Source organism: Mustela nivalis, assembly GCF_964662115.1.
Source record: "Mustela nivalis genome assembly, chromosome: 4".
Classification (NCBI taxonomy): Eukaryota; Metazoa; Chordata; class Mammalia; order Carnivora; family Mustelidae; genus Mustela; species Mustela nivalis.
Window position 1 is genome coordinate 54,319,723 of NC_139023.1, and position 22,997 is coordinate 54,342,719.

Sequence of the window (22,997 nt, forward strand, 5' to 3'; positions counted from 1 at the left end):
TTATAAAATGCTGCTGACTCTGGATTTATTCATTCCAGTGACTTTATAAAATTAATTAAGCAATCTTTTTTCTTAATTTTAATTTTAGTGTAGTTGATATACAGTGTTATGTTAGTTCCAGTTGTATAATATAGTGATTCAACAATTCTTTGTATTACTTAATGCTCACCGGAAGTGTATTCTTTAATCCCCATCACTTGGTTTACCCATTCCCCCCACCCACCTCCCCTCTGGTAACCATCTGTTTGTTCTCTATAGTTAAGAGTCTGTTTTTTCGCAAGACAAAATCAGAGAGGGAGACAAACCATAAGAGACTTAATCTCAGGAAACAAACTGAGGGTTGCTGGAGGGAAGGGGAGATGGTAGCTGGGTAATGGACATGGGGAGGGTCTGTGCTATAGTGGGCACTGTGAATTGTGTAAGACTGATGAATCACAGACCTGTACCCCTGAAACAAATAATAAATTATATATTAATTTTAAAAAGAGTGTGTTTTTTGGTTTGTCTCTTTTATTTTCTCTGTGTATTTGTTTCTTAAATTCCACATGTGAGTGAAATCATATGGTATTTGTCTTTCTAACTCTGACTTATTTCACTTAACATTATATTCTCTAGATCCATCCATATTGCTGCAAATGGAAAAATTTCATCCTTTTTTATGGTTGAGAAATATTCCTCTGTGTGTGTGTATGTGTGTGTGTACCACATCTTCTTTATCTATTCCTCTGTCAGTGGACACAGGCTGCTTTCCTTAATCTAGCTCTTTTAAATAATGTTGCCATAAACATAGGGATGCATGTATCTCTTTGAGTAAGTGCTTTTGTATTCTTTGGGTAAACACCCAGTAGTAGAATTACTAGATCTTATGTAATTCTACTTTTGATTTTTTTGAGGATCTCCATACTGTTTTTCACATGGCTGCACCAGTTTGCATTGCCACCAACCGTACAAAGGGTTCACTTTTCTCTACATCCTCGTCAACACTTGTTTCTTTTATTTTTTTTTAAGATTATTTCTATTTATTTATTTATCTATCTATCTATTTATTTATTTATTTGACAGACAGAAATCACAAGTAGGCAGAGAGGCAGGCAAAGAGAAAGAAGAGAAAGCAGGCTCCCTGCTGAGCAGAGAGCCTGATGCGGGGCTCTATTCCAAGACCTTGAGATCATGACTTGAGCCAAAGCCAGAGGCTTTAACCCACTGAGCCACCCAGGTGCCCCAACACTTGTTGTTTCTTGTGTTTTTGGTTTTAGCCATTCTGACAGGTGTGAGGTGATATCTCATTGTGGTTTTGATTTTCATTTCCCTGATATAAGAGATGTTGAACATAGGTCATCTGGATGTCTTCTTTGGAGAAGTGTTTGTTCAAGTGTTTTGCTCATTTTAAAATGTATTATTTTTTGGTGTTGTATGTTCTTTTCTTTTTCAAGATTTCACTTCTAAGTAATCTTTACACCCAATGTGGGGCTCAAACCTACAACCCCAAGATTAAGAGTAACATACTCTATGACTGAACCAGCCAGGCACCCTGAGTTCTATGTTCTTTATATATAATTTTGAACACTAACCCTCTATTAGATATGTCATTTGTAAGTATCTTCTCCTACTCAGTAGGTAGTCTTTTAGTTTTGTTGATTATTTCCTTTGCCATGTAGAAGCTTTTCATTTTGATGCAATCCCAGTAGTTTATTTTTGCTTTTATTTCCCTTGCCTCAGGAGACATATCTAGAAAAACATTGCTATGGCTGATGTCATAGAAATGACTGCCTGTCTTCTCTCCTAGGATGTTTATGGTTCAGGTCTCACATATAGGTATTTAATCCATTTTGGGTTTATTTTTGTGTATGTTAAGAAAGTGGTCCAGTTTCATTCTTTTGCATATAGCTGTCCAGCTTTCCTAGCATCATTTATTGAAGTGACAGTCTTTCTCCTTTGCATATTCTCGCCTCTTTTGTCAAGAGGCATATAAACATGGGTTTATTTCTGGGCTTTCTGTTCTGTTCTATTGATCTATGTGTTTGTGTGGCAGTACCATACTGTTTTGAGTATTACAGCTTTTTAGTAACTCTTGAAATGTGGGGTTGTGATACCTCTGGTTTTATTCTTCTTTGTCAAGATTATTTTGGCTATTTTAGGGTCTTTCATGGTTCCATACAAATATTAGGATTATTTGTCCCAGATCTGTGAAAAGTGTTATTGGTATTTTGACAGGGGTTGTGTTAAATTTGTAGATTGCTTTGGGTAGTATGGACATTATAAACAGTATTTGTTCTCCCCATCCATGAGAATGAACTATCTTTCCATTTGTTTGTGTTTTTTTTAATATCTTTCATGATTGTTTTATAGTTTTCAGAGTACAGGTCCATCATCTCCTTGGTAAAGTTTATTCGCAGGTATTTTACTCTTTTGGTGCAATTGTAAATAGGATTGTTTTCTTAATTTCTCTTCCTCCTGCCTCATTATTAGTGGATATAAATGCAATGGATTTCTTCAGATTAATTTTGTATCCTGCAACCTTTACTGTAAGCTTCTTTGAACTCCTTTGGGATAAGGCAGGGTGTGAATATGTGCATGTGCTGTCCATGCATTCATGTCTTGTGTGGATAACTCTCCTAATCATCATTTAGGAAGTAGAAGCACAGTTGGAGGAAGTGAAGAAGAAGTCAGAAAATGAAATCAAGCAGCTGGAAGAAGAGAAAGCAGCCCTAAATGTGAAGCTCCAGAATTCCCTGCTTGAGGTAAATCCCAAATTAATTCAGTTCTTGGGAGTGATGGGTCTGGGTGGAAGTCTTGGCTAACTGAGATGCCAGAAAGCACAGAAAACTGGCCTGACTTCTGTACATTCAGCATCCTTGGAAAAAAGGAAAGGACTTTGGCCTGACAAGAAATCTGTCTCTTGGGGCATAAATTTAGCTGTGAGTAACAGAGAGCCTGATTTATGGAGGCTTAACAAAGAGGCGTTTAATGTCTCACATAAAAGGAGGCAGTAGGCTGCTGGGGTGGATTCTGTGGCTAAATGACATCACATCTGGTATATCTGAGATTCCCACAGTCTCTCCTCCTCCTGGACTGGGTCCTCACTTTCCTGGGTTTTAAATGCCTTTGCCTTCATGGGCTCCTTCCTCCATTGAAAAAAAAATATATCAAAAATTGTATTTTATGACCACATTGATATAAAGATTAATATAGCCAAGCTGTATTTTTACCACCTGACTTTAAAAGAAATTCAAACATTGTTGTGGCCCCTAAAAGTTTTGTAGTCCATAGGTCCTATGCCTGTTGCATCTAAGGGGAAAGTTAGCTCAGATTCCCTCAGGCTTGGAAAATGAGTGTCACCACCCTCTTGTCAGGTCCAAATTTACACCAGGAGATGGGGCATGGGGGAGGTGATGACCAGGCCTGCCCACTTCATCAGGAAACCACAAGCCTTCACAGAGGGCTCCCACTGACTCCTCCTCCCATCGGTTGTATCTGTGTCACCGGGCCAGCCTGGGGAGGCACAGAGGAGTCAGGCAAGGGAGAAAGGAGTAGAGAACGTCTGTAGACCAGCTAAACATCATATTTGCTCTGTGAGTCCACCTGCCCAGACCACCCAGAGACCAAGGTCAAAGTTTAAAAGAACTGTTGACCATGTTCTGGAGGGAACTCGCGGGAGGGACTGGAAACGGGCTTCACTCTTGGCTCATTAGACCCCCCCAAAATGTGAAGTGGTTTCCTTGTTTCCCCTGTCCTCTCTCACATCTCCTGAGTCCATGCTCCCCTCAGGAGTCCATGAAATTGGTTCCTCAGCCCTGACTGAGTGCCACAACCTCCTACGGGAGCTTTTAAGTATCTAGAAGCCGTGTGCAAAACAGTATCAATTGTTTAGAAATGCCTAGTAGAGTCCAGTCTGGAGACACGCCTGAGAATGACAGAAGGAAATCTGAACCGCAGGTTGTTTCTAGAAGGGACGGTGGTGGATTAGGGAGACACTCAGGGGCCGCAGCTGTATTTGTGATATGTTATATCTTTGGCTGTGTGAGACGCATGTACACATTACAGTTTTCTCCAACCTCTTTTTCTGTGTCACAAGTTACCATGTTTCTAAAAGCTGAGCCTGCCAGACCTCAGACTTGATATATTAGGGGCTCAGGAGGAGCAGTCCCAGCAGCAAGGCTCTGCTCCAGAGGCTTCTGTTCCACCTCAGCCACGTGGCAACAAGGTGAAGACATCCATTTCTTTCTTCCTCTTCTCTCCCTCTGTGTCAAGTTGTACTGTCAGTTTTCACAGTGGCTCTGGACTATGCTGCTCTGCAGAGCTTAGGGAGGCTTCCCATATCTGTGTGGGACCAGCCCAGTCATGCTTCTGACATGGGACACTGGGGTCCCCCTACTGACTGTTTCTCTAAATGCCCAGGAGAGCTCCTCTCTAAAAATGACAACAGTTAATTTTGCTGACTGTTTACTTTATTTAAGGTGCTGTCTAAGCCGTTTACGTGTATTAACTTTTAATCCTCACTACCGCCATACAATGTAGGTACTAGGATTATCCCTAGTTTACAAATGAGTAAACTGAGGCTCAGAGAAGGTAAATCACTTCCTCAAATCCACACAGGTAATGACTAGCAGGTCTAGGATTCAAACCCAGGTAATGGGGCTCTGAAGACCCCACTCTTAACCATGATGCTAATCCTCCCTCTAGCACGGTGTGCCACGCATTTGATGACAAGAATCATTCAGGACCTGAGTATCTGCAGATGGCTGATCATGACCAAGCACGTCAGGCCTGCTCTTCCTTCTCCATGTCTTCCACCACTGCTTACCAAAGCTAGAAACGGGCCTGACCTCCTCCATCCTCACCTGGAGTCCGCGCCCCTCCCCCATCATCACATCCAGTCAGTTGTCAGGTCCTGTGGGTCCTATCCCTAAGGGCTCCCATCCTCTTTTCTCCCTTTATCAGACCCCCAGCATGGCTTGCCTAGACTCTGTTTTTCTTTACCTCTTTCAGATGTTACACAAACAATTGCATAGGACTCCCATTTGGATATTTTGTAAGCCTTAGCAAAAATGCAGTATAAATAGTTTCGTGACCGTCTTCTGTGATGTTGCCTAGAGTCTGTCAAGAGCATTGGCCTGTATCTCCCTGCCTCCACATCCTCCCTGGGCCAGCTAATTCCAGAACTCGCCTTCTAAAACCCAAATCCACTTAAGACCCCACTCCTCCTTCCCCCAAATCTTTAATTTCCATGTTTTTCATAATTGGGGCCCAGCCCAACCCACCCCCACTCTTGCCCAGGACTCTCTTTCCTCCCACCCACTCCTGTATGCCAGGCCCCCAGCATGGAACCTTCCTCATCCTCACGCACATCCTGCCTTCCCTCTGCCATTGCACCTGCTTCTCCTGTCTCCTGGAATGTCGCTTGTCACCCTCGCCACTGACGGACTCCTATTTATCCTTCAGTGTCCCTGAAGTGCCCCAGACCTCCTGGGCAGAGTTTTTGGCTGTAAATTCTCTGCAGTAGTATGTGTCCCATAGTAGTTGTTGTGAGGATTAAACAACTTTATACTGCAAAATTCTTAGGCCTGTGCCTGGCACAGAGAAACACACCATTCATGGTACTATTATCATTTTGTTTCCTGAATGTTTCTGTGATGATAACCACTTACCTGCTTAGCCTCCTCCACGAGATGAGAGCCCCTGGAAGGCCTGGGCTGTATTTTATTCTCTTACCATCTTGTTCTCACTCTGTCTTTCTTCCTTACCTCCTCATACCTGGCATGGGGCCCAAGGAGGGTTAGGTTTCCTAGCAAGATTTGTTAGCAAATCTGAGTTTTCTTTATGGTTATTCGCCTTGTTTTTCTCAGAGTCTAGAGCAGAGAAACCAGTCTGTTTAATCGATATTCTACAATTAGCTGGCTAATCATCATCATCATAATTAGGGTTATACACTTGAATAGTACCTCCTAGCCACCCTTTCTTTGGTATAATTCTTAAATATTATTCATTTTCTTTACCAACTAGCTTTAAAAAAAAAAAAAAAAAGAAAAAGAGTGATCTTCCAGGAATGTTGTGAAAGCCAAGGAAAACCGCCTTACAGCTCCCGTATTGGTGTATTTATGCCCATAATTTAAAGGGAAGTATAGAGTACTCTACCCCTGCCGGGTTCATCTTTTCTAGAAAGATGAAACAACCAGCCAGTTAGAAGTGGCCTTTCCAGAAACACATTTAGAAGCTGTCTAATGGGGCACTGTCCCCAGAACCGATTGACCCTGGAGAATGGTTTCCTAGATTATTGACCCCATCAGGAGATGGGGCTCCATATCATTAACAAGTGTTTGTTTTCTTCTATTTTAGGTTTTGAGACTGGAAGAATTTATCCAACAGAATAAGGTATGTCCCGGAAAAGGCAAAGAAAGGTCCCAGGAACTGGATTGCCAACAGCACAGCATTTTAGAGACCCAGGTAACCTCTGTTTTTTTCCTGCTTTATTTAAGGATATATCCCTTCTCTCAGCACTTCATCGTCCCTAGTGACATATGCTAGTGTTAATGGGTTCTTTTATCTCCCCCCTCAGAGCTCCCAAAATGTCTGAAAAAAAAAATCACCACAAAATCCATTTGCAAAAGCCATGAAGAAAATAGAGTTCTGAGTAATTATCCACGTGGTTTGAAAAAGAACAAGGCTTGGGACGCCTGGGTGGCTCAGTTGGTTGGGCGGCTGCCTTCGGCTCAGGTCATGATCCCAGCGTCCTGGGATCGAGTCCCACATCGGGCTCCTTGCTTGGCAGGGAGCCTGCTTCTCCCTCTGCCTCTGCCTGCCACTCTGTCTGCCTGTGCTTGCTCTCGCTTCTCTCTCTATGACAAATAAATTAAAAAAAAAAAAAAGAACAAAGCTTGTCAGATGAAATCTTCCTTCCCTCTCTGAGAGGATCTTGCCTGGCAGATAAAAGGGTACTCGCCCAGAGGCGGCCTTGGCTCTGCCCAGCAGGAAGCATAATAATAATGCCCCTGGCCGTCTCCCTCTGCATGGAGATACCAGTTACTCTTACGCTAGCCGTCCCATGAGGCTGCCCTTTTACAGACCCTGCTCAAGGGTGGAAGCTGGTTCCTGTGAGTCCTCTGTTCGCTCATGATAAGCCGTTTTATTTTCCTAGCGCCGTCATAATGAATCACAACACACTTGGTGGCTTAAACCACAGAAATGTGTGGTCTCACAGTTTGGGAGTCTAGACGTCCCCAATCTAGGTGACTGCAGGGTTGGTTCCTTCTGGCAGCTGTGAGGGAGACTCTCTTGCGTGCCTGTCTCCCAGCTTCTGATGGCTGCTGGCAGTCCGTGGCATTCTGTGGCTTGCGGATGCATCACTTCGAGCTCTGGCTCTGTCCTCATAGGGCCATCTTCCCTGCGTGTCTGTGCCTCTGGGTCTTCACAGGGCATTTGTCAATCGGTTCTGGGGACAGTGCCCCATTAGACAGCTTCTAAATGTGTTTCTGGAAAGGCCACTTCTAACTGGCTGGTTGTTTCATCTTTCTAGAAAAGATGAACCCGGCAGGGGTAGAGTACTCTATACTTCCCTTTAAATTATGGCCATAAATACACCAATACAGGAGCTGTAAGGCGGTTTTCCTTGGCTTTCACAACATTCCTGGAAGATCACTCTTTTTCTTTTTTTTTAAAAAGCTAGTTGGTAAAGAAAATGAATAATATTTAAGAATTATACCAAAGAAAGGGTGGCTAGGAGGTACTATTCAAGTGTATAACCCTAATTATGATGATGATGATTAGCCAGCTAATTGTAGAATATCGATTCAACAGGACCCTCAGATCCTTGGTTAGGGTCCACCATAATCCAGTAGGACTTCATCATAACTAATTACATTCACAAAAGCTTCTATACAAATAGGATCACATGAATAGGTACTGGGGACCAGGACTTCAGTATATCTTCCCAGGACCACAGTTTAATGCAGCAGAACATACGCTCTCATTGAATATTTGCGGCATGATGTCAAACACATAAATAATTCCTGTGAAGTCAGCGTTTGAGTGTCCCGGCTTCCTTGACCCTCTTGGTTCAGCTTTCCTATTAACCTCTGCAGCTGCAGCCAGCAAAAGGCCATCCCCGTAACATTCTATTTTGTTGCTGTCCCAGATTTTCATTCCACTTCATACTCCAGGCAGGAAAACACACGTGAGTCTGAATCTTATTGCTTCATCTTCGCCCATCTCTTATTCACCATGTCCATGTGCCTGAGTGTTGACAGGAACTGCACTTTCTCTCCTTCGACTCCAGACTTCCAGAACTAGAGCCCTGGTCCTGCCAGCTGGCCCCTATTTAACCACATATTCACTGTGGTAAAAATGAGTCAGAAATCTGGGAGATACGGATGTGAATGACAATTAATGTTTGTACGGGACCCGTCAGCTCTCAAGCACGGTCCCCATCTATAACTTCTTTGGAGTCTTCCAACAACGCTGTAATGCCCTCATTTTACAGAGAAAAAAACTGAGGCACAGAGTAGTTGGGTGACTTGCCCATGGTCATAGGCATGTAAGGCCCCAGGACAGAACAGAGCCACTGGGTCTGTGGCTCTGAGCCCCATTCCCCTTGTGAGAGTATCAACACATGCCCAGGATGCCTCCCAGGTAAAACAGACCTCAACTTTGTCTTGGGGTTGAACAGGGCAGCCAGGATGCCCTGGGTTTCCCCTCTGACACCCAGACTGGGCGAGAATCCTAGAGCACCCTCTTTGTCCCACATAAGCCTGCAGGAGAAGGCTAATGGAGCATACGCACCTACCTCAGTGGGGCTGGTCCTTCCTGCTCTGGAGCCATGCATCCTTTCTGATGGCGCCTGCCTGAGAAGTATGCAGATATTTCCATCCTCCCTCAGTTTCTCAAGAACCAGCCTCATGAGCTTGCGTTCCGCTGGAAGAGCACCTGGCCCTGGGGACAGCTGAACTTTCCACCAGCCCCATTCCCGGAATGATTCTTTCTTAAATATTCAACTGTTTCTCAGCTCCTCACAGTGACTGTGGCAGGGAGGTGGGACAGAGTTGGCTGGGCTCCTGAGTGATGAGATTCCAGTGAAAATAAGATTGATAAGCTCAGGAAGATGGAGCATCAGCTGGATTTTTGGGGGAGAATACACATACCTGAAGTTCTAGGTATATCCCAGGGCAGGTGAATAAAGGTCAGAGCTGTTATGATGGCTCAGCGTTTCTCTGCCTTATCCCCAGCCACTGCCCACCAAATGCCAGTAGCATCTCCCCAGTAAAATGTCCCAGTCAAAAATGTCTCCAGATGCTCTCCTGTGTCTCCTGGAGACAAAATTGCCCCCAGTTGAGAACCACTGATGTAATTAAAAATCCTGAGGGAGTTCAAAGTACACATGCATGTTAACAACCCTAGGTTGGTTCACCGTGAAACTTGGCTCTCCTCCTGCCCTGCTTGGTCTAGAACACTGTCCCTCATGAGCCCGGTTTCTAGAGAGCAGTACACACCCCTCCTGTGTATGAATTGCACATGGAACCTCAGGGAACATCAGTTCCATTTGATTCAACTCTATATGCACGTTATTTATTCATTCCACAGTCATTTGTTGAATACCTAGGATGGGCCAGCCTCTGAGCTAGACCCTGGAGGAAAGAAGCATTCATAAACCAACAGCTTTAAAACCAAGTGGACACTTAGTAATAGAATTAAACATCTGGTGCTGTATTTTCTATTAGGCAACTCCTATGTGCTTTGCAGGTATGACTTATTCTCTTAAATTGTTTTCTTTTCAAATAATTAATACATATATGTGGCAGAGGATTTAGAAGTTATATAAAGGCATACAGTGAGAAGCTTCCCTCCTCTCCCTAGTTCCTTGTCTGGTTTTGTTGTGTTTTATCTCTTCTTGTGTATCTGCTCAGAGCTATATACCATGCATATGCAAGCATAATTATGAATTTATTATTTTTTTCTACAAATGGTAGCATACTTGCCTGGGATCTACTTTTTCTACCTCATTAAATTGTCATAGTTTGGAGATTGCAACACATCAGTACACTTCCATATCAACCTCCTTTCTTTGAAAGAGCAACTGCCCAGTGTTCCCCGTACAGAAAACCGTAATATATTTACTCTTTCGCTTATGACAGATATTTATGTTGGTGTTCTCCATTATAGATAATGCTTCAATGGATAGCTCTATAGAAGGATATAGTGTAGTATCATGGTTAGGTGAGCTCCCCCTAAAACAGGTCCCTGTGCTCTTACTGGCTGAACAGTCTTGGACAAATGTTTTAAAGTCTTTTTTCCTGAGCCTCCTCATCTGTAAATTGGGGCATTGATATCACTTACCTCAGGGGACTTTTGTGAGGATGAAATGAATTAATTTATGTATAGTGTTGGAAAGTACCCAGCATGTGCAAATGCTTGGTAGATGCTAACTTGTGATCATATAATTTTCTGGGTCCAGTGGCATGTGCGCCTCTAACTTTGATAGTTGTGCCATATTGCCTTCCACTGATGATGTCTCAGTGCACACTCCCAACAGCAGCACATGTGACCATCTGTTTCCCCACATCCTGGCCAACACAGTGCATTATAAAACTTTCGGAACGTGACCCATCAGAGAAAATTTGGAATTTAGTTCAGATACTTTTGGCAAGCTGACTATATGTCAGCCAAGCGAGTTTAAGTTTGACTTGGGCCCTAGAGATACAAAGTCCTGGAGAATTTCTTAGGCTGGTGGAGTGGCTGTGTGAGTGGCCCCCTGCAGCACAGTCATAGAAGGCCCTCCACATGGATGGACCCACAAGGGGCCATAAAATTTAAGTTTGTTCAAGACTCTGGAATTTTGATTTAGGCCGTTTTTTGCTTTTCTACCAGAGCCCTACAGGGAGTCAAGAGAGATAAAAATAATAATGTCAACTGAGACTTGAGCTGTTTTCCCTCCACTCCCAGAACATACTGAGAGAGGGTTGCCAAGCCTGGGTGTGGCTCTATCCCCAGCACAGTTAGCTGGGACTTTGTTGAATCTTTTGTCTTGTTGACCCTCATGTTAAGTCTCTTTGATTCTCTTGGTTTTTTTATAGCTTTTTTTTTTTTTTTTCATTGGTTTTCAGAAAGCCATGTCAGCCTTAGTACTTCTGAAGGGAAATTTTTTTTCTGGAAGACTCTGGTGCCTAGGTCACAGTGAACTAGGGCAGAAAAGGGGTAAATTTTCCACAGAGTCTCATGCCTCTACCCTTCCAGAAGAAAAAGGAGAGTCATTGATTATCATTATTATTCAAGTCTTTTTTGCCTCAACAAATATTTATGTGTGGCATCTACAGGCATGGGAGCTGGATTCTGGGTCAATAAGGCCCAGTCTTGGTCCTTGGAAAGTTCCATTTCTAGAAGAGGAAATAAGTATTTACTTAAATAGTCACATGGTATGATAAATACTGTAATAATAGCAGGAAGATTCTTCGCAGCCAAGATAAGAGAGGCAGGTGTCTGCCCAGGGAAGTCCAGAAAGATTCTGCAGAGCAGTGACATTTGTTGCCATCTGCCTGGACACTGAAAGTTGAAGATGTCTTCCCCAGGGAGGGAGCGGACAGGAAGAAGGAGCACAATGAAAGGTCTCAAGGCGAAATCCCCGAGGCCTGGAGGAAGGGAGATGAGGGGCACGCTGAAGCTCTCCCAGGCCTGGGACGTGTCCCCAGCTCACAGGGGGCCCCAGGCAGTTTGCTGGGCAGCTGACACTGTGTGGCACACCCAGTGGATCATAGGAATCCAAGGGTATCAGCTGTCTTAGGGCAAACCACCACTCAGCCCTCGAACAACTGCAGTGAACCCTCTGTGCAGTGTGAGTAGGGGGACCTGGTTCGATCTGACTTGGAGCAAGACGGGCTGCCCTGAAGACTGACTCTCTGGAGAGATTCTTGGCGGCTGAAAATTGATTGGGCTGAGATTTGCTGAACCTGGGAAGACAGCATAGGATGCGCAATACCTCCAGTCTGAGCTTTCCCCCAGACCTCTTTGGGGGACCTCAGGCAAGTACAGAAACCTGAGATCAGTTTCCTCAATACTGTAAGTAGCAGACACGGACCAGGCCATGACTGTGTGCCAAGAACAATAGTTTCCAGAGCCCCACAACAGCCCAGATAGACAAGTGTCATTGTTATCCTCATTTTACAGGTAGGGAAACAGACCCATGCTCCAAATGATAACTCCATACTCCTTTTCTTTAGTAAATTGGCAGCAGTAATCCCTACTTGGCTCCACACCAGAGACTTGTTGTAATGAACAGAAGACTGTATATGAAGGCACTTTTCAAAACAGTTCAAGAATCTATAAATGTAAGGTGACTTTATAGTATCTATTACAACCCCCTGTAATCATTTCAGCAAAAACCCATTGCATTAGGTATTCTATTTTAAGATATACATAATGCCACCTTTGAAAGAGTGTCAACTGAACTTGAGAATGACTTTGAATATTCCCTTCCAGGAGATTTCCTGGGCGTGGATGTTTCTTTAAAATAGAAACAATCCAGAAGAGGTTAACTGCCTGGTAGATGAAAGATGAAAACCTAATGTGAACACAGGATTAAAATAACCAGCCAGCTCTTTGCTTGGGAGGAGTTGGGAGGAGACTTTGGTGATGGACGGTTGGAAAAGAAGCAGAACTGTTTATTTTTCTGTGTACAATTTATGCCCAGGCCCTTTGGCCCTGGACAAAGAGCACTGGTTAGAACTGCAGCAAAATGCCTGATGGGGAAACCAGGAGTGTGAATTAGGCGTGGGTAACTCCAAATACACCAGGAGTGGCTTAGGGTCGTTCTTGGAGGAACTCGCTGAGATCCCAAACAGAAAACCAGGAAAGGGGCAACTGGAGAATCTGTTCCGTTTGAAGGTCAAAGAAGAGTACACCATTGACATGAGTATCAGTGAGCTTGAAAGCACTCGTTTCAGCCAACTGTTGTCTCCATGGTCATGTCTATTTGTGAAATATTCTGATGGCAGCCTAGGGCCTCTTGAATTATGTACTTTGACTTCAAATGCCAGGTACACAACTAGAGGGAGAGAGGGGGGAAATATTTTTGACATTTATATGGTCTGTTCGTACCCCCCTGCCGAACCGTAAGTTTGCTGACATCAGGAACTCTGTGTTCTTAATTTTTACCCTTCCATCACCTAATATACCTGTATATGGCAGATGTCAAGCACTATCTTGTACACAAACTGATATATGACAAGACAACTGAATGAATGGAATTAAGGGTACCATTTTGAGTCCTGGTAGTACAAGATTAGATTAGGAACCCCTTCAGAAATTAGTCTTGGCTGGAGGATGATTTAGAAGAACACTGGGGTCCTTCTCCAATTACTTGTGGAAGAAAAGGAGGATTCACCTTCTTTCTAGAAGGAATGCCCCTGTCTGGTCCTGGAGGATGGGGAAAAAAAAGTGAATAGACAGAAAGGATTACTGACTTCACCTTCCTATTGATTAGGAAAACAACATTCATCTTTCAGGTTGACCTTAAGTGTCTGTTTCACAGATATTTCTCACAGCATGTTTGTACAACATGGTTTGAACTCACACCCAGTTAAGTCCCGATGCTGGCAGCTGGCGATCTTACCACCATGGTAGTGGCAAGTAGCATTGTGGTCATATGGAATCACAGGGCAGGCAGCAGGACAATCCAGGGGTCCAGTCCTCAGGCCATCTTCCAGTGGCCATGTGACCTGAGGCAAGTTGCTAGACGATTCTCTGATCTCACATCCTCATCTGTGATATTAGGACGGTAGGGTGCCCACCTTAGAGAGTCCTAGGCATCCATCAGTCAATGTATGGAAATACAAAAATGGGATACAGCTGGGAGCCAGTGTAGTCCTCCCGGTGCTTCATCAGCTTTTCATAGTGTCTCCCATCCTCTCCTGTTTCTGGACTCCTGCCCGGGATACCTTTAAATATATCAGTTGTCGGTAAGGTGGCCCAGAAATTACATCCTGTGCATTTCCTTTCACAGTCCTCACAGTGGCTCAGAGTACATTTAGAATTCTTTTTCATCTCTATAATAACTTTCATGAGCTATTTGTCCATTATTCATATTGCTTTAAGTTCCTTCTCGTCTTCTCCTTGATCAGACTTCATGTGTCTTTCTGAAAAGCCACCTTTCAGATGCATTGCTTGGATCTCTTCTTTTCTATGTCATTAATTTTGTTTTTTGTATCTCTTTCCTTCTTCTTCCTTGGGATTTATTCTATTATGCTTTTTCTAACTTCTTGAATGCTTTCTAATAAATACAGTGAACGCTGTAAATTTCCCTCTAAGTGTATGTCTTTGGCTGTATCTTGGAGTTTACTTTTAAAAACCTATTTCTTGTTGCTTTCTAATTTTATTGCATTGTCATCATCAGATCACATGATCACAGAATGTCAACACTTGGAACTGTGGTGAGCTTTGCTTGTAGATTTATGTGGGGTCATTTTAAAAAAATATATTTTTATTTATTTGAGAGAGAGAGAGCATGAGCAGGGGGGAGGAGCAGAGGAAGAGGAACAAGCAGACTCCCTGCTAAGCAGGGAGCCCAACGATAACACAAGGCTCCATCCCAGGACCCCAAGATCATGACCTGAGTGAAGTCAGACACTTAACTGACTGAGCCACCCAGGAACCCCTTTGGGGCCATTTTTAATTGCTCCCAATGTGATAGAAAAAAACCTACATTCTCAGTTTGGTCATTTAAGTATATAATTAACCCTTGCACAATGCTAGTACCAGCTCCCTGCATAATTAAAAATCCACATGTAACTTTTGACTCCCCAAAAACTTAAATATTAACAACCGACTATTGACCAAGAAGATCTACCACAAACATAAACAATCAACACATATTCTTAAAAATTTTTATTTTTTTTTTAAATTTATTTTCAGTGTTCCAGAATTCACTGTTTATGCACCACAGCCAGGGCTCCATGCAATATGTGCTCTCCATAATACCCACCACCAGGCTCACCCAACCTCTCACCCCCCACCCTTCCAAAACCCTCATTGTTTTTCAGAGTCCATGGTCTCTCATGGTTTGTCTCCCCTTCCATTTTCCCCCAACTCCCTTCTCCTCTCCATCTCCCCATGTCCTCCATGTTATTCCTTAGGCTCCACAAATAAGTGAAACCATATGATAATTGACTCTCTCTGCTTGACTTATTTCACTCAGCATAATCTCTTCCAGTCCCATCCATGTTGATACAAAAGTTGGGTATTCATCCTTTCTGATGGAGGCATAATACTCCATAGTGTATATGGACCACATCTTCCTTATCCATTCGTCTGTTGAAGGGCATCTTGGTTCTTTCCACAGTTTGGTGACTGTGGCGATTGCTGCTGAACATTGGGGTACAAATGGCCCTTCTTTTCACTACATCTGTATCTTTGGGGTAAATACCCAGGAGTGCAATTGCAGGGTCATAGGGAAGCTCTATTTTTAATTTCTTAAGGAATCTCTACACTGTTTTCCAAAGTGGCTGCATATTTTTAAAGTAAGCTAGAGAAAAGAAAATTATAGGAAAAAAATACATTTATAATACTATACTGTATTTACTGAGAGAAAAGTCCACAGATAAGTGGACCCTCACAGTTCAAATCTATGTTGTGCAGGGAATGACTGTATATTTGAATTCTAGCTTTGTGATATATTCATCATATGATCTTGGGGAACTTGCATATCCTCTCTGGCCTCAGTTTTGTCACAGCCCATCTCATAGAGCTGAGGACCTGGCAACACTTAGTACCATATAAATCTTAGCACTGATTAGTATCTTTTTTTTTTAGGTATTAGGTTTAGCTTATTAATCTCGTTCAAATTTTCTGTATCCTAGCTCATTTTGTTTACTTACTATATCAGTTCTGAGAGGTAGTTATTAAATTCTCTCATTATAGTTGTAAATTTGCGCATTTCTCCCTACAGTTCCAAACATTTTGCCTAGTTTTCAGGCTTTATTGTTAGATGCATACAGGTTCATTATTAGAGAGTTTTAGTGAATGATTCCTTTTATCAGGATAGATAACATGTTGAACTTAGCCACTTCCTGTTTATCCTGATTACTGGTACCCTTAGGGTTGTTTTTACCAACATGTTTTGTGCTTTCTATTTGCCAATACTTCTTTATAACATCCAATTTTCCTTTAGAAACCTGGACTGATTAATCTTAATAATTACATATTTATTTATATTGTAGTATTATGCTATTTTGATTCACTGCTGTTGTTCTGCATTTGCCATGCAATTTTCCCTTGATTATCCAGAACATGGATTTATAACAGGTATCTCAAAAAGCTGTTTTGCTAAGACTGTGATATTTGCTTCTGGTATTTATAGGAATTGGGAGACACTTTGAATGCCCCAAATACTTGAAAGTAGGAGGCAAAGGTGGGCCTTGTAGCTTACGGTCCACACAGAGATTACAAGCTTGTTGATGACATCATCTTTGAAAGTTCCCAGCAATGAACGAAACTCACTGTAACAAATAGCATGTCAGTCAGCTGGATTTTAGTACCCAGTTACACACACTAAAGAAAAAAATTCAGGCAAAGGAAAATGACCATGCAGCATGTTCTCAGTTAATAGCTGGAGGATTTATAACATTTTTAAAACTATATCTGGGATTACTTTTACTTTCCAGAAAGGGAAAAAGGGAACACTCCTATAATTGATACAAAGCAGAAAAAACTTTCATCTGCCTTACTGATTGCTGTGTCTCTGGAAAAGTGCCTGGTATATAGTAAATGCCCAAAAATATTTGTGAGCAAATTACAGTAGCAAAAAAAAAAAAAATGTTATGAGACCTTCAAGAGCAGAAAGGATAGTGCCAATAAAAAAGATTGTGAGGGCTTCATGGAGGAAGTGGCAGTTGAGTAGGGCTTTGGAGGATAAGTAGGATCGAGAGATTAAAGAGTGCATGAGATAAAGTTTGGTCAGAGAAACAGACTACTAGAAATGATAGAGAACATGGGATTCATTTTTGGAAAAATATGGAATCATTGTGGGAGCCAGGTGAACACTCTTTGAACATTCTATATGTTCAACTGTTGCATCCACGTCCAATGTCAGGCCTAAAGTGGGCCTATAGCTGAGCAGGCAGTCAGAAGCAAAGAAGGATTAATGTGGAATGGGGAAGACCAAGGACGAATGCAACCCATGGAGCTGAGCTTGAATAGTATTGGTTTCTGAAGCCAGTGAGCCTCCAGCTTGGAGGATTTCGGTGACCTGTAGGAGAATCCAACATCCTTTCTCACAGAGCTAAACATGCCTTGGGTCCTGGGAAATGGAGAAGCCTATGGAGGGTCCAGTGGGAGATGGAGGAGCTGAGAGTCCAGGCAGCCCAGGCCAACCAGGTGAACCAGCACCTGATGTCCTGTGGCAAACATCAAAGCACAAGAAAAAAGGCACATCCATCTTCCAGACCTTATATGAAGTCATATGGTCCAGAATTACGCAGGGAAGGAAAGCCTGGAAAAGGAAGGTATGGCTTAGCTAAGCTGACCCAGGACACATTGCTCCAGAAGGGAAGACGAGGGCTTAGATAGGTATGGTGTGGGAAGCAGAGGGAACCCATACTCTCCAGTGGGCCATTACCTCTGGGCACCCTTCCACTGGCCCTCCTGGGCAGAGATGGTCATTGTCTTTCTGTCATCTCTACCCTGAGTCTCTGAAAGTGAGGGTTCCAGCATCACATGGTTTCTGCTAGGTTTAAAGGAAACACAAATGACTCAAACAGAACTTGGAACTTAAGAATCAGGAGCACAAGGGGCCCAACTCTGGGCCATGGGATGTAGTGGGAGTGTGAGGCAAGTGTGGGCGATAAGGGCCCCCCTGCTCTCTGAGAGATTTTTTTTTTATTTATTCATGTGTTGTTTACTGAGTGCTCTTCATGTGCCTCACACTGCTTCTAGGAACCAGGGAAACAGCAGGGAACAGAGCAGAATCCCTGTCTCCATCCAGCTGACCTTCCAGAGAGGGAAACAGAGTGGAAGAGTAGACATGTAATTGACATTAGGCCATGATATGTATTTTGAGGAAGACATAGATCAAGATGGGAGAAAGAAAGTGAGATGGGGTGATATTTTAGAGAAGATGATCAGAGAACAATAATCCTGGGCAATATTTTTTTTTTAAACAAACTTTTTTTTTTAAAGATTTATTTATTTATATGACAGACAGAGATCACAAGTAGGCAGAGAGGCAGACAGAGAGAGAGGAGGAAGCAGGCACCCTGCTGAGCAGAGAGCCCGATGTGGGGCTCGATCCCAGGACCGTAGGATCATGACCTGAGCCGAAAGCAGAGGCTTTAACCCACTGAGCCACCCAGGTGCCCCAATCCTGGGCAATATTAATTTGAGTATTCACTGTGTAGCTAATACATTTCAAAGACTTTATATTTATTGGTTTATTTAATCCATGACAACATAATGTTCCCAAAATTACGTCCTTAAGAAGAAGAAGAACTGGGAATTAAATATAGGTGTCTGGTCCAGCGCTTAGGATTAAAGTCATGGAAGGTTCTTAGTTGAGGTTAGTGAAATGAGGGAGCAGTTCATGCAAATATTATAGTGAAGAGCATTGCAGGCAATGGAGAAGCTAGTTCAAAGGCCCTGGGACAGGTGCATGCTTGCTGTTTGAGGAGGGTGAGACCAGGAGTTCAGATCTGGACATGTTGAGGTTTGAGAAGCTTATTAAGCACCTAAGTGAAATCTGGACGACAGTTGGATATTCAAGCCCAAACTTTAGGGTAAATCTTAGAAATAGATTAAATTTGTTTGTCATCAGTATTCATGGAACTAGATGAGATGCTGGTGAGAGAGATGGGGAGTGAGAGAGAGAAGTTCAAGGACTAAGGTGAGGGGCAGAAGAGCAGGGGACTTGAGCAGAAGACACTAAGAAAGAGCAGCCGGTGAGGGAGGAGGAAACTCAGGAGAGAACTTCTTGATGGAGGGAGTAACCAGATATTTCCAGTCCTGCAGGGAAGCTTAGTTAGCTGAAGCCTGGGGAGTGACCACTGGATTTGGCAACACAGAGGTCGTCATTAACCTTGAAATTGGTGACCTTTAATAAACATTATAATACCTGGAAGGGCAATCAAAGCAATTTCATGCCAGGCTGAGAGGGATTTGGAGCCCCATGACTCATCCTCCAGCCTCAGCTCTGCCCCTTCTGAACTCTGGACCCAGGGACATGTCCCAAGGTCTCTGGAACACAAGTTGAAAACTATGGATGTAACCAACCCCTTTGCTTTACAGTTGATGAAGTTCTGGGCCAGAAAAGGGAAGAGACTAGCTCAAGGCCATGCAACTAATTAGTGGAAACCCCAGGCTGCAATTTAATATTATTTAATGAGATTTGCCAATGAAGACATCAGTTCCTAGCCTGTCTTACTAGTGTGTTCCATAGACAATGGTTACTGTAATAAGTAGACCAAAAAAAAAAAAAAAAAAAAGAACATCCTTTTCACCTTTTATTTCTGTGGAAAGGGGAGAAGGATAACAGGAACAAATTTAATTCATAGAAAATTCCTAGACCTGAGTGTTCACTCATGGTTTCCATATTCTCCTCTCACCACACCTCGTTTCTCAACATGTATGGCCAACTCAGCAAGTTCCATGTTCTCTGAGCCTATGTCATGAGATGTCACAGGCTGCCACCTTAAAATGAGCATGGTAATAATAGCGTTCGTTCACACGGTTGTTCAGCTGTTGCTGGCAGTGTTTTCTGATCTGCACAGTAGTCCCAGGGTCAGACCCACTGACTGCATGTCCCATTTCCACCTCTCACTGATGGTGGGACCCTGGAAAGGTCACCTACCATCTCTGTGCTTGACTTTCATCAGATGTGTGAAGGTCTTGGTCAATGGAAGATAGGATACAGGGATAAGGGCTACTACTGCTCTTAAGCCAGGCACTGTAATAGGCACTGAATTGTCCCAGGTCTCATCATGCCAGGCCTGTGGACTGTGCACCAATTATGGATCACCAGGGGCTCTTTCTCCTCTGCTTTCTGGTTTGATAAGCCTGGGTTGAATTAGGGAGGTATACTCAGTTTCATCTTGCAACTGTTTTTACCTTAGGATCCATGCTTGAAGCTGAATAAACCTCAGAGCCTGCCCAAAGGAGAAGAGTATCACGATAAGTTAGCAGCTGAAGAAGGAACCAGCAGTGATGAAGAAGAAAGGTACAGGAGGACACATAAGCTTGCAAGTGCTCCAGTGAATGAGGACTCAACTCTGGGAGGATTCATTCATTCACTCATTCATTCATTCATTCATTCATTCCTCAAGTGTTTATCACTGCCCCTTGCATCACACTTAGAAAGGGAACATATGTGTTTTGTATGTTCTCAGTACAGCTGTGGGCTTAACACAACTTATTTTATTCCATTGTTACACCAACCTAGAGAGGCCATTTTATAGATTAAGAACCAGAAACTGAAAGAGGTTAATAAACCTGCCTAAAACTCAGCTGGCCCCAAATCTCTGCTCCTTATCCTTTAACTAGGAGACATGAGGGAGCTTTGTCGCTGATGGGAGATACCCCATCTCTGTCATCTATATTAGTCAGCTTTTGCTGCTGTAACAAACATTTCCAAAATACCAGTGATTTTTAACTCCTATGTCAGCTACCTATATCTTGGCTCCTGCCTAAAGGTCAGGCATCATTGCCTGCCCCAAACTATGGGTAAAGTTCAAGTCTTGTCCATATGCTTGCTCATTCTGGGGTTGAGACTGAAATATTACCCTCTATCTGGAGCATGTTATTGTCATGGTAAAGAGAAGAATCTCAAAAGAGCTGATGAAAATATGCAGTGCCTCCTAAAGCCTGTGCTCAGAACTGCATCCTCTCATTCTAGTCATATTCCACTGGCCAAAGCAAGGCACGTGACCAAATTATCACTGGACAGAGAAGACTATGCAGTCCACATGTCCTATGGTCAGCTCTGGCTGCTGTAACAAAATCCCACAGATTGTAGGGCCTAAACAACAAAAATTTATTTCTCCTAGTTCTAGAGGCTGGGAAGTCCAAGGACAAGATGCTGGTCCACTCAGTCTCCTGGTGAGAACTCTGCTCCTGGCTTGCAGATGGCCATCTTCTTTCTGTGTCCACACATGACGAGGAGGATTGGAGGGGTGGGAAAGAGAAAGGTTTGCAAGGGAGAGGTCTCTTTCATGTCTCTTGTTATAAGGGCAGTAATCTCACCACGAGGACTCTACCCTCATGACCTAATTACCTCCCTAAAGCTCCATCTCCTAATACCATTACATGAGCAATAAGTTTCTACATATCAGTTGGGAGAGGAGGCATAACCATGCAGATCATAACCTTGGGGAAGCAGGGTATAAACCCCTAAACCAGACCATAGCCTATAGCCCAGTGAACTCCCAGCTACTAATACTTCCGCTGAATCCTCCAGATTTTGCCTCAGAATCTATGAGGCACATAAGAACAGCTGTGAAGGAGGACAGACTTTGGACTCGGGTTTCCAGATTATATCCTTACTACTGGCAACCACAAACCTTGTCCTGCTTATAACTCAAAATTCCAGAGAGAAAGAGTCTTTTTCCTAAAATTATGACAGAAATTTCAAAGAGGTCTCTAAGATGCCCAGCCTGGGTCACATGTCAATTCCTGAGCCAATCACTCTGGCCACAAAGATGGAGTACTCTGACTGGCCAGCATTTGTGACATATCCTCCCCTGGTCCCATCTGAGGGTGAGGGCAGAGTCAGCTGCTCTTAAACTCTGTGGACTAAAAAGAATCACATGGAAAGAGGTAAAGCTTTCCCAGGGAGAGGATGTTGAGCATACCAACAGTAGGTGGTGATCACAACAGCCTTATCTTTTTCTCCTGTGGTGGTTGTTTCAGTAAGGGGTTGTCCTCAACTATAGAAGCAAAAAAGGAGGGGCTCTGGCAGTCACTCCCACAAGGGTTTTGGTGTGAAGAGAAGAGCTAAGCAGTGACAGGGAAGGACTAGAAAGGAAGGACTAGGCACCCTGAGCTCTAACATCAGAAGTTGCAGAACAGAACAAATGCAGTGGCTCCTTGGGGGCAAGATTGCATATTTAGTATTTAGCTTCGTGGGGAATGCTGGTCAGGACACTGGATTTTTTGGCATGGTGGCTCTTAAAAGGGATGTGGTTTTTTCATGGGCTTAAGGTCAAATTCAGGAGAGCAGGTTAAGATCAGCTTTAATGAGGAGGAATGGGGGACATTAGGAGAGTCAGCTCACTTAGTGATGGGTGGCAGGATGAAATTGGCTCTTTAGGAGGAGGTGAGGAATTTTGAGGCACTAGAATGGAGTCAGAGAGTGAAATCTCATTAGTGGTGTTCCAGGGAGTAATGATGGTGATGAAAATAACAAATATTGAATGCTTAAGTGTGATAAGCACATTAAAATGATTAACCCATTTAATCTTCAATACATAGATATTACTATTGAAGTACCTCGCTTCAAAGATGGAGAAAACAGAGGAACAGGGTGGTCAAGTAAATTACCCAAGGTTACACTGTTAGTACATGGTAGGATTGGATGAGTTTCTCTGATGCCAGAATCACAGTTTCAGCTACATCTCAACTAAGGGCAGCTGTTCTGTGCAAAATGAAGAGACACAGGTCTTCCACCTTTCCAGATCACTTGGCCCTTTAATAGTCAGTAATAAGAACTGAAACTTAGACCTCCAGCCATGGGCTTCCAGTCTGGCTTGAGTTCCTCTTTCTGTAAATAGCTATAAAACTGGGCAAAACATATGAATGCAAAATATGCAGAAGACTGTGTTCTTGAGAAGGGAAGCATGGGTCAAGTCCCATGATCACCCACCATAGCCCCTGTTTTTCTTCCTGGGGGAAGTTGCCAGCTGCAGAAAAAGAGGTGGAGTCAAGCTGAGCTGGGAAGGCAGACATCAGAGCTCAAAGCTGGTAAAGTGGCTGGAATCTGTAAGGTAGGGTATCTGAACAGGTAGTTCTATGTCAGGGGAGGAAGGACAGAAAACTAT

The 22,997-nt window shown here is 43.2% G+C and overlaps 1 protein-coding gene across 2 annotated transcripts in view; it reads left to right on the top strand.

Moving 5' to 3' along the window:
• FAM184B (family with sequence similarity 184 member B) overlaps positions 1–22,997 on the top strand; it is a 199,928-nt gene that overhangs the window by 140,685 nt on the left and 36,246 nt on the right. For both annotated transcript variants that reach the window (XM_082728428.1, XM_082728429.1), the window contains 3 exons: positions 2,631–2,741; positions 6,337–6,444; positions 20,079–20,182. In XM_082728428.1, coding sequence (XP_082584554.1) covers positions 2,631–2,741; positions 6,337–6,444; positions 20,079–20,182 — 323 coding nt within the window. The remainder of the gene's footprint in view (positions 1–2,630; positions 2,742–6,336; positions 6,445–20,078; positions 20,183–22,997) is intronic.